This window comes from Rhipicephalus sanguineus, chromosome 3, assembly GCF_013339695.2.
Source record: "Rhipicephalus sanguineus isolate Rsan-2018 chromosome 3, BIME_Rsan_1.4, whole genome shotgun sequence".
Taxonomy (NCBI): domain Eukaryota; kingdom Metazoa; phylum Arthropoda; class Arachnida; order Ixodida; family Ixodidae; genus Rhipicephalus; species Rhipicephalus sanguineus.
In genome coordinates this window covers 51,985,670-52,000,644 of record NC_051178.1, presented here as the reverse complement: position 1 = coordinate 52,000,644, position 14,975 = coordinate 51,985,670, and the positions used below count along the sequence as shown (strand labels likewise).

At 47.6% G+C, this 14,975-nt stretch overlaps 1 protein-coding gene across 1 annotated transcript in view; it reads left to right on the top strand.

Moving 5' to 3' along the window:
- Positions 1 to 14,975, top strand: part of LOC119385464 (oxygen-dependent choline dehydrogenase-like) — a 78,122-nt gene that overhangs the window by 45,998 nt on the left and 17,149 nt on the right. Inside the window, exons 5-9 of the mRNA XM_049413997.1 lie at positions 1,519 to 1,705; positions 3,676 to 3,807; positions 4,595 to 4,719; positions 4,889 to 5,056; positions 6,218 to 6,362. Of these exons, the coding sequence (XP_049269954.1) occupies positions 1,519 to 1,705; positions 3,676 to 3,807; positions 4,595 to 4,719; positions 4,889 to 5,056; positions 6,218 to 6,362 (757 nt within the window). The remainder of the gene's footprint in view (positions 1 to 1,518; positions 1,706 to 3,675; positions 3,808 to 4,594; positions 4,720 to 4,888; positions 5,057 to 6,217; positions 6,363 to 14,975) is intronic.

The following is a 14,975-nucleotide window of genomic DNA, read 5'->3' as shown; positions in this document are numbered from 1 at the left end:
ATGTACATTTCCCTCCTGGAGTTGAAGAAACGTTCTAGTTTTACCGGCTTGAATACTAATGAGGTGTTGTCCTTAGATGTGGTCGACCCTGTAAATACTTTAATAAAGCAACACTTTCGCCTATTTTTTAATCAACTGTAATACAGGCTAACTTCGGATGAGTTCGATGTTGTGAAACTTCGTTAGTATGGTTACCATTTTGTTGCCTGTAGCTCATTAGACATTCACATTACAGTTTTGTTCTGCAGTATATGAAGTGCTAACCTGATTTAAAAATCATTGCCAGGATTGCTCGTGAACGACTGCTCCATTCTTGTGAATTGTCACAAGTGAACTACCATCGATGTCGCCATAATTTTACAGCTATACAGAAATTGTACGTGGAGTAGACAAAATATGTAATGGTACGCGTATAATCCCCGATCTTCCATGCTGAAGAAACTTAAAATGTAATTACCTGAAGAAAGAATTTGTTTATAGATCAAAGCAATTGTTAAAGAAATATTGGAAAATACCTTTTTTTAAAACAGACCGGCCATGGTTAAGTCAAAGAAAATATCACGCATGGGAAGCCAAGCACAAGTTCTTCATAAATTGTGTCTCGCTGCGATATAGTGCGTAATTAAGCCCTATATTTTTGAAGCACTAACCTCTTTATTGCTAGACTCAAACATGCTTTCGCATACCTTTCACAAATGCGCCTTTTTTAATGTTTCAGGTTTATTCACAGAATTCCACAATGTAGTGCGTATATGAAGGTGCAATAGTTTCAGAAGGAGGCCCTAAAGTAAGAACTGTCCCCATCATAATCGGACCACGCCATTTTAGTATGCACAGGAACGGACTGCTTATATAGATTTGCAATGACTAATTATTTGCAAACATATTAAATGAAGAAAAATACATGGAAGAACATCAATACACAGCGCTAAAGCACAATAAGAGACTAATTAACGTGGCGAAGGCAGGCATGTTTTCAAAGATATTCATGTACGCACATTGCTGATTTCTGCGTATGCTTAAAGCTCTCGCGGTTGATTCATATCTCCTCTTTTGTTCTTTTTTTTTGTGCGTTTTTTCTCCTAGCAGCTCAGACTGAATAACAATTTGATAACAATGTGTTTGTAAAGCCCCGTTAGGCAGGGAAGACGTGCCAAGCAAGAGCAAGCAGATTAGCGAGGGTATGCTGTAATTTAGGTTGCTCATACATACAAAAAGCCAGCATATATTATGCTTTCATCCAAGGAAAATATGGAGTGATTTGTTCCTGCAATCGTCGGCCTCGTTTAGAGGGCAGAAGCAACACAACTCAGAGAAAAGCGTAAACACGCAGCTGCCACAATATTGCGATTGCAATGCGTTGTAAGAAATTGAGGCAACGCGATTATATATTTTATAACATCAATCAACACTGATGCTCTCGTGGAGGGTCTTCACACGATATGCCTCAAACAAGAAAATTGAAACCGCCATTCTGCTGCCTTGATATTGTCCGCAAATAATATATTTTTTTTTCAGATTAACAGATTCCCGCGTGGCAAAGTGTTGGGTGGCTCGAGCTCGATCAACCATATTATTTACGCTCGGGGAAACCGCAAAGACTACGATAATTGGGTATCCCGGTATGGCGCCGAGGGCTGGTCTTTCAACGACTTGCTGCCGGATTTCATCAGTATTGAAACATCTTACTTAGGCATCGACAATGGTAAGCGATACCAATGCGACCTAATGTGCATGCAACTGGTGGGTGTTGGACGATCGCGTGAACGTAAAGGAAACTAGGTATGTTGTTGGTTTTACCGATATACGCACGGCGTAAAAAGAAGTTGAGACTGCATCGTTTGGCTGCTTGCGAAAACCACATCAAATGTTCTTGCTCTTGGGCTCAGTGTCTCGCACTGAGCTACAGGGCCCATTAGTGATTTGCCATTTTTCACCACACTTCTCCATGTATCATGGAACTTAATATCTGCTCGTAGAAATTCCGCTGCCCTACAGGGTTGCTGGCGCATTTTGACTAAAACTTACGAACCACCGGCATAAACCATTACCTCCAATAAACTACTAACAGTGCATGGAAAACAAATTTCTATGCCAAAGCGCACGTACGAACTCAGGTCAACTAGATTAAATCCTTTCAAATATCTTATGTATAGTAAACCAGCGCGCCTTCAGTAGCCTATATCACAAAATGCCGTTTTATTATTGCCTTCCGTTATTAAACTAATTAAATGCCGCAGTGTATACCAGATATATTTTCTACAATCCGCACTAAATATTCAGCTAACACTTCTATTTCTGTGTGAATATGGCGTTTGTTCGTATGCTTTTTTATAAGAAAGCTTCAAATCGCTTATTTAAGGGAAAGCAGGCGCATGCAAAATGGTGCTTCAGTGCTCGCTGGCCGCGACTCCACGCCGCGTGCGTTTTCTTACGAAGTTGAGAGTAGGAATGGGGTGATTTCTTGGCTCACCAGGTGTTCGTGAGCAGAGAGGGCATCGCTCGCTACGGTGCGTCACCCTCAGGTGTCCTGTTATCTGTCCTGTGATCGTCACCCTCGGGTGTCCTGTGATCCGTATACCCGCAAACCGATGCATATTATCCTTGTTCTGCTCTTCAAATGTTGTGTAGACAACATCGTACTTCAACAAAATAGCAAGTTGTGCTAGTTGGGGCTTGTTCATTAAAAAAAAAGCGAACAATAAATTGTAGAAAAAAGAGAGGGAAGACACACAGCGCTACAGCCACATCTAAAGGTTTATTGGAAGCTAACAAGAATAGCATATGCCAGTGCGGAAATTGCTGCGCAAGACGGAATGAAATTTTAACTTTTCGTAACAAAGTAAGTTTCCTGTGTTCCAGCGAACGTGTACAGCCGCGGCCACGTCTGTGTAGAGCGCGCGAGCAGCCGGTTTTTTTTTCTCTGCGGGGCGACACCTTGAGGCAGTTTCAGGCTCTGTGGCAATGGCTATCCTCTCCTGCACTAGAGAAAGGGATCAATACGGTGTCTCGCTCTCCCTTGTAACTCACTGCACAAGTTTATAATAAATCAGCGAGCCATCCGGATACAATCACAGATATAAGGTGTTGCGTCTCGCATCTGTCATTCCTCGCCTCATCCTGTATTGAGCTGAAGAATGTAGAATTGTGCCGCTAACGGTAACTGCATTAAGCATTGATGCTATCTATGCCCGTTTAAGCTCTTGGATTGTGTGCGTGGCTGAGAAGCCTCGGGGTTTTTTTTTTTCCCATGCGCATACGCCCACTGGTGTGTGTGATCCGTTCCGCAGAGAGTGAAAGCAGCATCATCCTTTGTGTCAGTCCGGGAGTTTGTTCGGAGCTCCAAGTCCGTTACGCGAAGCATCGTTCTTCAATGTAAATATTTTTGTACACGTCTCTCACACCGAAGTGTGAAAAAACAGCACCTCATAACGCACTACAGCAAAATGTAAACTGGCACTCCTTCATTGTCTTATGACAAAAAAACCTGCGCCGCTTACAATGCAGCCCAAAATGACAGGTTGTCAGAATTTTAGAAATGTGCTGGATATTTCTATCGGGTTCCTGCAAGATGGTCAGAGGAACATAGAAGTGCCGTTCGCTAGACATGGTATATTATCGTGTGGAAGCAAAGCATAGACATACGGTAGGCCCTGTTTTTTTTTTTTTTTACAGGCTATCATGGCGACACTGGAGAAGTACCGGTCAGTTTCCCCAGCTCACACACAAAGGCTAGTGACTTGTTCTTAGAGGCCGGCCGGGAACTTGGTTACAACAACGACGACTATAACGGGCCAAACCAGACAAGTAAGATAGAAATTACACGAGGCATGCTTCGGAACGCTCATTTGCAAATACCCAACAGAGTGGACGGAGGAGCGGCGTCCGTCGTAGCTTAATTACTAGAGATTCGGACGCGTCCATCCAAAGTCGTAGGCTCGGGTCACACTGACTCAAAGGGTTTTCTATTAAACGCACGTAAATACCCAATAATGATTACGAGGGAGCGCCCTCTATCGTAGCTCAATTGGTGGAGAATCGTACGCATAATTTGAAGGTTGTTTTTTTTCTGATCCCACCAACGGAAAGTGTGCTTTTCCGCGCACTTTAATTCATTTCAATTTTCGTCCTAATCAATACACTACAGCAAAAAAACAACAAGAGATGTCCCCCATGCTTTCATGGGTTCATATATGTTGGGTTCTAATGGTTGTCTTTACCAAAGAAACGAGCCCTCTGAACAATTCGCCGTCTTTGGAAGCAATAGCGCTTACTGATCCGATATTTCGGTGCTTTCTCTATCACGCCCGCAGAGCACGCGTTGAACTGCTTCGTATTGGTTGCGCAGTTTTTCTAATAGCCGTAATACCCATTAAAATAATCCAGTGTTGCTGACCTTTAGTCGCCATATTATAGGCGTTGTGAATTTTTATTTTTCAGTTGTGCTTGCAAATTCAGGTCTTTCAAAAGTGGTAAACATAAATATGACGTAATTTTTCATTGTCCTTCGTACAAATATCGGCATATATTCCTTGTTCTGAATCTACGAGTGAAGGAGTGCAAATGGTCATGCATGCATTTGTGTTCATTTCAGGCTTTTCCCGCGTACAAAATAACATCAAGAATGGAGAGCGCTGGAGCTCAAGCAAATCATTTATCACCAATGACGTTCGCCGAAGGAAGAACTTTGACGTCGCACTTTACGCGCATGTGACCAAGGTGAGGGAGTGTTTAAGGTTCGGCTGTTCTGCACGTAGAATAATATCTATTCTGTTTACTGCTGAATCGTCTTGACCACCGTGCAGATGCTGTAAAAGTATTTTTTTACTTTAAATTCGTTCTTAATTAACAAAGTAAAGCAAGCCTCATACGTGAGCGACTTTTGCAGGTTATTTTTGAAGGCATGGACGCTGTGGGCGTGGAGTACAAACGGTACCTCGGAACACATACCGTCCGGGCAAAGAAAGAAGTCATACTCTGCGCTGGAGCCATTGCTTCTGCACAGCTGCTGATGCTATCTGGCATTGGCCCTCGCGACCATCTCCAGTCACTGGGGGTAAGAGGCCCGTTTGCTTTTCATCTCTGTTATTCTCGTTATGCTGCAGTTAATCCGCCATGCCGCCTACAGGAACTAAATAATCTGATCTATAAGTAATACCCAGAAACATATTCATAGCTTGCGCATTCGTAATTTGGTACGAGTAGAATATAACTGAACATGCAATTTCAAAATGCGTTGAGCCAAATCATCTGTTAAAATCTTAATGAAGTGGTGTTCATGTGAAGAGGTTACTTCAGCATAATGACACTGCACAGGCTGCCATCAATATAATCACACTGCCCAGCGCCCAACAAGACGTCCAGCTAAATACCCACGATACTTGTCTAAGCTGTTGGGGAAACAGCACAAGAAGACGGGGACAAAGGAAACAGGGTACACCGGAGAAGCCATGTACTTACAGCTGAAACTTTGTTGCAACAACCATTCCTTTTTACAGCGCACAACACCGCGCCGCCTTTCGAATCAAAACTACCACGTCAAAAAGCATCACGAGAGCAGCTTACATTGCCACCAAAAGTTAGCAGGTGTACTTAACACCATGCGCGGAACTTCCGCGCTCATGTAAAATGAAAACATTTGAAAACAGATACAGCCAAACCTTAACAAAGATTAACAAACAGCAGGATAAAATCAGCAAGCCAGTTTTGAGGCGTTCGCATTGTCAATGCGAGAAGAGTTCATGTGAATGCATCGATGAAAATTAGAAAGTGACCAACAAAAACACGATAAAACAAATGCCTTGTCGTATGAAACCTTCGCGATGTTGTATCTCAGCGTCAGTGAGAAAAATAGATGGCTTGCTGACGCAACTGTCTTCTTATTCTTCCCTCATAAAAAATGCTTCGACAACTTCACGTTGATGTTAACAATTTGCTGTTTTTAAAATTTCGTTCCCTCGAAAATCGGCCCACATATCACTCTTTGCAATGTTCAAGCATCCCGTCTTGTTGCGCACATTGAAATGCTGTTTCTTTTTCAGCTTGGCAAACGCGGATAGCACTTATTTTGATTCATTGCATCGGGTCATTAAAGTGCCTAGCAACAGAACACTTGATGTCTAAGAAAAGTGTTCGTTCCAAATATGAAGCGTTTTTCTAAACTTTGAAATATATGAAATCATTACTGCTGCACAAGAACACTCCTCACATGTTTCAGATAAACGTTATTGCTGACCTTCCTGTTGGCGAAAATCTATACGATCACGTGACTGTGAACGGAATCGCTGCATCCTCGGCAGAGAATATAGAAATTAACTACTACTTGCCATCTACAGTGCCAAAATACTCACTCTTCAGAACAGGTAAGCACAGACCAGCATCCAATCTATCTGCATGTTTCGTAGGAACATTTTGCTTAATCTATATATGATGCCCATTCATGCATGATATCCGCAATAGCCATTGAGGAGGAAAGCGTCAAATATGCTATGATATCATTTTATAATGCCTTTTTTCTTAAGCCGGAATCATTGGTATGCGTTATAACGTGTCATTCAAGCTTTTTCCTGACGTCAGAAGATATCATTATTACATTGAAGCTAATTGCAGTAATGCATATCTTTGCATAAATTCAGAAATATAGCCCGGGGTATTTATCTGACACTGCAGTTTTCCTTGTTGCTTTAAAGACTAGCATACTACTTTTAAAAAAATGGATAACAAAAGAAACGAAGTTAGCCGGCACCCGCTGCTCCCAAGAAGGAGTGAAGAACATTAAAGAAACAATTATTTTTTCAAGGGGTAAGAAAAAATAGCATGCCAACAGGTCGTGTTTGTATCCGTAGGATTACACCTTGCGGCCTAAGTTTACACATGGAAGCGCACTTTAAGCAGTCTTTTCAACGAATCGAAAGGATTGGGAGTGCTTTTCGTGATGTAACTTGCGCATTTACTATGGAAATAAATGCAAGTTATATTACAAAGTTTTACTTGTTCACGCATGCTTATCCCCAAAAACACGCCAGTCATGAACTATGCTTCGCTCCACATGTAGTGGTGCTCTGATTAAATATCTGTACGCGTTTCAATGTGTGACCAGGAAATGCTGTGCTCGCGGTTACTTTCGAAAGACGACCGAAAGCCATCATAAAGTCAAAAGAATTGATACTAGCAGAATAGTCGTTATCCTTAATTCCCCGTTCTGGAACTTTTGTATGCACTAAAAAATGGCGCGATCTGGGATGCGTACAAGGAATTAAAGTAGGTAATTACAGTACACTAAGGCTATATGGAACATTCTGAGTAGAATCATCATGATATAATTCTACTCAGAATGTAGATACAAGAACGCTGCTACCTGCACAGCACGTGTTGGTAAAGTGGCTGCAGCAGTTCTTTGTAATGATCATATATACTAATTGATGTAGTTGGTTACCACCTCTTTACTTATTTAAAAAAAAGGAAAACACTGGCAGTAGCGCAATGAAGAATAAACAAAATAAATAAAAATAATGCACATTGCTAGAAATTTTTTGCAGCAGAATTCTAAAATCTACTGCCATTCTCGTAATTTTAATTCATTGCGAGCCTCTCAAAATGCACAAATTTAAACCTTGATGTCACAGTGAGCCTCCTGTTGGTTTTACCTAATTAACGATGCTAACCGGACAACTTCGCGATATACGCAGCGCGAAAGAACTCGCTCGAATGTAATAAAGTCACAGTTTCGCCGCAAGGGCGAAGCAATGAATGCGATAGCAATAAGCTAATGCTATACGAAGTGAGGCTCGCCAATGGACACTCTCAGTTTGAACAGCGTTCTTGTTGCAAAGGCGGCCGAAGCAGCGAAGGAAACTAGCGTGCTTCAAATGTCGAGCTGTGACACTTGATAGTTCGCGCTCATCTTCTGTTTGTTCGTTTAGCGGCGTCCCTTGAGCTCGAGTGACTTTCGTACGCTCCATGACATGAGCGCGGACACCTCGGGGAAAGCTCGAAACATCCCTCTTCCCCTCACCACGAGATAACCGCGCGAGCAGACAGCCGAAGGGCAAGGTTCTCCCCGCGCAAATATAAGAACCGAGCGAGCTCGTCGACGACTTTTAAATCCGCCCGTCACGCGCCTCGCGTCATCTCGCTGGTAAAGAAGAAACGCTTATAAGCGCCTCCCGTCTCTGAGTTTTGCCAGCAGTAAACGGTGTGTATATAACGCTCGCCGTTAGCTACCTGAAGGATCTGCGCTATCTGGCGTAGTGGTTAGCGCCACGCGCTGCGGAACGATAGGTTGCTGGTTCGATTCCGCGCTGCGGCACCGTTTTTCTGAATTATTTTTCTTTGGGACTTGGATATATATATATATATATATATATATATATATTGTTAAGGTGTTTAATAGACAGCACTCAATGACAATGAGTAATGGCGACAGTCACGGCAAGGCACGAACTCCCTGCGCGAGCGGCGTTCTTTCTTCAAGCAACCAAAGAGGACGACCCACTAGGAGGCGCTGGAGAGGGTAACCCATTACCATGTCCCAAGGCTTCTCTACAATTACCCCGGGTACGAAAAGGGAGCCGTCCGGCGACCTAACAGCTCGTCACTATGAGTGGGTCATAGTAGGCCTTGAGGCGCTCCACGATGACAATGTCGCGCCCTCGACGGCGCATGTCCGAAGCTGGTTCGATGGGTTCGATCAAGTAGTTGACCGGGGATGTGCGCTCGACGACCCGGTATGGGCCTTCGTATTTCGGCAGCAGTTTTGAAGAAAGGCCACTTGCAGTGGTAGGGACCGAGAGCCATACGAGCGTTCCAGGAAGGAACGTGGGTTCAGAAGTGGTGGTGCCATCGCGAATGCTCTTCTGCAGCTCTTGTTCCTGCGTCGTAAATGTCTTGGCAAGCTCGCGACACTCTTCAGCGAGCCTGGCTGTGTCAGAAATAGGCGCACACTCAGATAAATCCGGCTTGTATGGAAGTATCGTGTCGATGGTGTGTGACGGGTGCCTTCCGTACAGTAAGAAGAACGGTGAAAAACCAGTAGTGCTCTGAGGGGCGGTGTTATAGGTGTAGGTGACGAAGGGCAGAATGGCATCCCAATTGGTGTGATCGGCGGCGACGTACATTGACAGCATGTCGCCGAGCGTGCGGTTAAAGCGTTCGGTTAGGCCATTCGTCTGCGGGTGGTAAGCAGTAGTTTTGCGGTGAACAGCATGGCACTCTTTCAGAATGGCTTCCACGACTTCCCATAAGAAGACACGGCCTCGATCGCTGAGAAGCTCTTGGGGTGGACCGTGACGCAGTATGAATCGGTGTAGTAGGAAGGAGGCAACATCGCGCGCTGTAGCCGCTGGGAGGGCGGCGGTTTCGGCGTATCGCGTTAGATGGTCAACAGCGACGATGGCCCAGCGGTTACCAGCCGACGTCAGAGGAAGTGGTCCATACAAATCGATGCCCACGCGCCCGAACGGATGGTTAGGGCAAGGTAATGGTTGTAGACCTGCTGGCGACACGTGCTTTGCAGGTTTTCGGCGTTGGCAATCGAGGCAGGAGCGAACGAACTTCTGCACGTAGCGGTACATCACACGCCAGAAGTATCGTTGTCGAATGCGGTGGTAAGTTTTGGATACCCCAGAGTGTGCGCATTGCGGGTCGGGGTGGAAGGCCTCGCATATATCAGAACGCAGACTGCGGGGTATCACTAGTAGCCACTGGCGGCCGTCGGCGTTGTAATTGCAACGGTGCAGGAGGTCGTCACGAACGGCGAAATGGTGGGCTTGACGACGTAACGCGCGAGTGGATGGTGTTGCCGTCGGATCAGTGAGCAAGTCGATCAGCGAGGTGATCCATTTATCCTTGCGCTGTTCGGTAGCGATGGTGTGAACGCTGATTGAAGCAACAGCTATGTGAGATACTGAGCAGGGGGCATTGTCGTCAGGCAAGGGAGAGCGTGAGAGGGCGTCGGCGTCAGCATGCTGGCGTCCGTTGCGGTACAGCACGCGGATGTCGTAGTCCTGTAGGCGAAGTGCCCAGCGGGCGAGACGGCCTGAGGGATCCTTCAATGACGACAGCCAGCATAGTGCATGATGGTCGGTGACGACATCAAATGGGCGACCATACAAAAAAGGTCGAAACTTTGTAAGGGCCCATATGATCGCCAGGCACTCTTTTTCCGTGACTGAGTAATTGGTCTCGGCTCTGGTAAGCGTACGGCTTGCGTATGCCACGACATATTCGGGGAACCCTGGTTTGCGTTGCGCAAGGACAGCGCCGAGGCCTACACCGCTGGCGTCCGTGTGTACCTCCGTAGGGGCCGTAGGGTCGTAGTGACGTAGTATGGGAGGAGACGTCAACAAACGACGGCGCTTTGCGAACGCGTCGTCACACTCGGACGACCACGAATTTAGGGGTCCGTTACTTCCAAGGAGCTTCGTCAGCGGCGATATGATGGTGGCAAAGTTTCGTATGAAGCGTCGAAAGTATGAACACAGTCCGACGAAACTGCGCAGTTCTTTGACGGACGTAGGTTTGGGAAATTCAGCCACGGCCCGAAGCTTGGCCGGATCGGGAAGGATTCCGTCTTTGGACACGACGTAACCGAGGATTGTCAGCTGCCGTGCCGCAAATCGGCACTTCTTCAGATTTAGTTGGAGGCCGGCGTTGCTCAAACGTGTCAAAACATGCCGCAGACGTTGGAGATGCGTGGAGAAATCTGGAGGGAAGACGACGACGTCGTCCAGGTAACACAGGCACGTGTGCCATTTCAAGTTACGCAGAACGGTGTCCATCATGCGCTCGAAGGTTGCGGGCGTATTACACAGACCGAACGGCATGACGTTGAACTCGTACAAGCCGTCGGGCGTGACAAAGGCTGTCTTTGGTCGAGCGTCATCAGCCATGGGTACTTGCCAGTACCCCGAGCGCAAATCGAGAGATGAAAAGAATTCTGCTCCTTGGAGGCTGTCAATCGCATCGTCGATTCGCGGCAGTGGATAAACATCCTTGCGGGTGACCTTGTTGAGCCGTCGGTAGTCCACACAGAACCGCACAGAACCGTCCTTCTTCGTAACGAGAACAACAGGAGACGCCCATGGGCTGTCGGAGGGCCGAATTACATCGCGTCGAAGCATATCGTCCACTTGCTCGTTAATTACCCGGCGTTCTGTGGGAGACACGCGATATGGACGTTGCCGCAGTGGTGGGTGGGCGCCAGTGTCGATGCGATGCGTAACGGCGGACGTGCGGCCGAGGGAAGTTTGCCCGACATCGAAAGAATGACGAAATTCATCCAACAAGCACAGAAGCTGCGAACGCTGGACCGACGTAAGGTTGTCAGCAATGGAGAGACCAAATACATCAGTAGGTGACGAATCAGACGTGGAAACAGCACTGATGGTGCGGGAACTGGTACAGTGCGAGTCATCGGGCGCGTCCAGAACTTGTGCGTCTTCAACGGGTTCCACTTTGCCGAGACATTCCCCTCGAACCAACGTAACAATGCACGGGGATGGTTTGGTAACAAAAATAGTGATGCTGCCCTGAGTGACTCGCACGGTCGCAAAAGGTACCAGCAACCCTTTCCTAGTGCAGACGCGGGCAGATGGCGAAAGGAGTGCAGTGGTGTCGGTGAGACCGGCGCAGTAGACCGACACAGCCGTTGACGAGTTTGGAGGCACTTTCGTATCGTCTTGGACGCGGACCTTGCTCATTGCCGATGGACTGTCTGTCGGCGTCAAATGTGAGAACGGTGAGAGTTCGATTTCGGCTGGTGCGCAACGAATTACGGCGTCGTGGCGAGAGAGGAAATCCCATCCCAAGATGACGTCGTGAGAGCATGCCGCAATTATGATGAACTCGACGTCGTACAGATCATCCTGAATGACGACGCGAGCGGTGCATACTGCTCTGGGATGAATACTCTGGGAGCTCGCGGTACGAAGGGACATCCCAGAAAGTGGCGTCATCACTTTTAGAAGTAAGCGGCAAAGTTTTGCGTCCATAACGGATACAGCGGCTCCAGTATCGATAAGGGCCGATGCGCGAACACCGTCCACAAGCACGTCGATTACATTCGATGGACTTCGCTGAGGGCTTTCACAGTTCGATAGCGTCGCAGCCCTTGCCTCCTGGACTGCGACGACTAGTTTTCCTGCTCTCGTGCGACCGAACGTGGCCGCATGGGTGACAGTGACCGACGTCGGGGAGACGGAGAGCGGCGAGTAGCTGGAGGTGGGCGTGACGTCGGCGACATAGGTGGAGGTGGGTCGTAGAATGCACGGCTTGACTGGCTGGTGACAGGTGACGCGACTCGAGGCGGCTGCACGCGTTGACAATAACGTGCCACGTGACCGGCGTAACCGCAAGCAAAGCAGATGGGCCGGTTGTCGGGGGTGCGCCATCGGTTCGCCGGGGTAGGTCCTGGCCATGTCGCAGTACGACGGGTCGGCTGCTGAAATGACTGCATAGTGGGCTGCAGTCGGGGCCGAGGCATGGCATCATCATATGTAGCCGGCACACCCGCCTCAAAGAACGGAGGTCTAGCGGCGGCTTCGGCGTAACTCATTGGGGCAGCCGCAGGAATTACTTGGGGCGTCCTGGCGACAACTTGAGCGTAACTCTGAGGCGCAGGAGCCGGAGGTTGCGGGTGGTACTCAGGCATGACCTCCGCAATTTCCTGCTCAATCGCTCGGCGGAGAGGAGGAAGAAGGGTGGTCGACGACTGTTGAACGTGCGGCGGGTGGGCAAAGGCGAGGAGGGAGATCTGGCGTGCAATTTCCTCCCGCACGAATGACTTGACTTCTGCCAGCAACGCGGCCTGGTCAGATATTGCCGCCAAGCCAGCAAGCTCTGCGTCGCGTGATGGGGAGCGACGGGTCATCGAACGCTGCCGGCGGAGCTCCTCGTAGCTCTGGCAGAGCGTTATGACCTCGGCCACTGTGCCAGGGTTTTTGGCGAGCAGCATGGGGAAGGCATCGTCGTCAATGCCTTTCATTACGTTCCGGATCTTGTCAGACTCAAACATGGTTCCGTTGGCCTTCTTACACAAGTCGAGGACGTCTTCGATATAACTTGTGAAAGATTCACCGGCCTGCTGAGATCGTTCACGCAAGCGCTGTTCGGCTTGCAGCTTGCGAACTGCTGCGCGGCCAAAAACGCTGATGACGGCGGTCTTGAAATCGGCCCAAGTCGCAAAATCGGACGCGTGGTTGTTGTACCACAAGCTTGCTACGCCCGCGAGGTAGAATACCAAGTTGCTTAACTTGCCTTCTTCGTCCCATTTGTTGGGGATGCTGACGCGCTCGTAAACTGCGAGCCAGTCCTCCACGTCGGTGCTATCGGCGCCAGTGAAGATAGGTGGATCGCGTATACGGGGGACACCGGGACATGTGCTCGTTGTGAGAGGAGGCGTTTGCTGGGCGGCGTCTTGAGGCATGGTAGATGGCAAGGTACGGGATCGGAGCTCCAGAGGCATTGAATGGGAGCAGAGCACTCTCCACCAAATTGTTAAGGTGTTTAATAGACAGCACTCAACGACAATGAGTAATGGCGACAGTCACGGCAAGGCACGAACTCCCTGCGCGAGCGGCGTTCTTTCTTCAAGCAACCAAAGAGGACGACCCACTAGAAGGCGCTGGAAAGGGTAACCCATTACCATGTCCCAAGGCTTCTCTACAATATATATATATATATATATATATATATATATATATATATATATATATACATAGTTATACATATACGGTGCACGACTGCGTCGACGGCGACGGCAAAATTCAGCCGATACTGTCCATATAATTGCTATCGCAATAAAATGCAAAAAAAAAAAAACAACATAGGAAGAACTAAACGCGCGCTAAAAACCGTAAAAAAAATAGAACGTGGCCAGAAGAGCCACGACAAACGTATACTCACCTCTGCTAGCGGGCCGCAGCCAAGAAATTTATTCCCACAAGGGCCGGGACTGTGAAGAAGGTGGGATCGGGCGGGAGGGGAAGAGGAGCAGGAAGGGGAGGGAGAGTTTTCACGATATTTCAAAGTGCGCGTTTCCCATACCCCATATATAGGTCATTTCGGAAGCTGATTTCATGTCTGGTTTCGAAGAACATATGAATGCTGATGTCCGCAATGACTAAAATCAGGGCGCCGATTCTGAAACATTGAGTTTTGATTCCACGGCGACGTTTTAACTCATAGTAACCGCATGGGGAGCCTCACGAAAAAAAAAGAATGCGTGAGACCAGTCCCGTCTCTGGAGCTTACCCGAACAAAGCGCTATTAATCGTGATAGGCGAGAAAGTAGTGCGATTTAGATTTAGCAAAGTCGCAAAACCTTATTGCGTGCCGAGGGGGCGGGCCGCTAGAGGAAGGTCCACGACCGCGATTGACGCTACAAACGCACTCCCATTGGTTTTGATGCTAGGCAACCATCACCGCAGCTGCGAATGCATTAGCTTTATTTACGATCTCTACCGCGTGGCTAGTTGGTGGTTACAGGGCCTTCGCCTACATTTGTCCGCTTCTTCAATGTCTTGATTAAAATATCTAAGTAGAACGATTCTTGTGCCATTCTGTTGTTTAAACCACGCGACATGCGCGTTCTCATCAAATTCTCAATGTCCATTTTGCCAGTTCCTGAGTTGATACACGTAGACTGCAGATAAACATGATGAATACACATATACCCCGGCCCCTGTTGTGATGTTATGATGCGTGCGTGGATGCACCACATGTGATTCAGGGAGGGCCCACTTCATTATTATTCGTTATTGTTATCGATGTTGTTGTTAGTATTATTATTAAGGCCGCAGTGACGCCGTCCCAAGCGCCCATTTCGCCAGCTGCCGTTTGGTGGCCACTGTAACAATTTTTGTTGTTTATTTGAGGCTGAGAGCCTCTTACGATGATCACAACTTTTGCTTCACAACACGACGAGAGAATCAGGCCGCGCAAGGCTTGAAACCGTTTTAGTTAGGTGATGCAGGTTG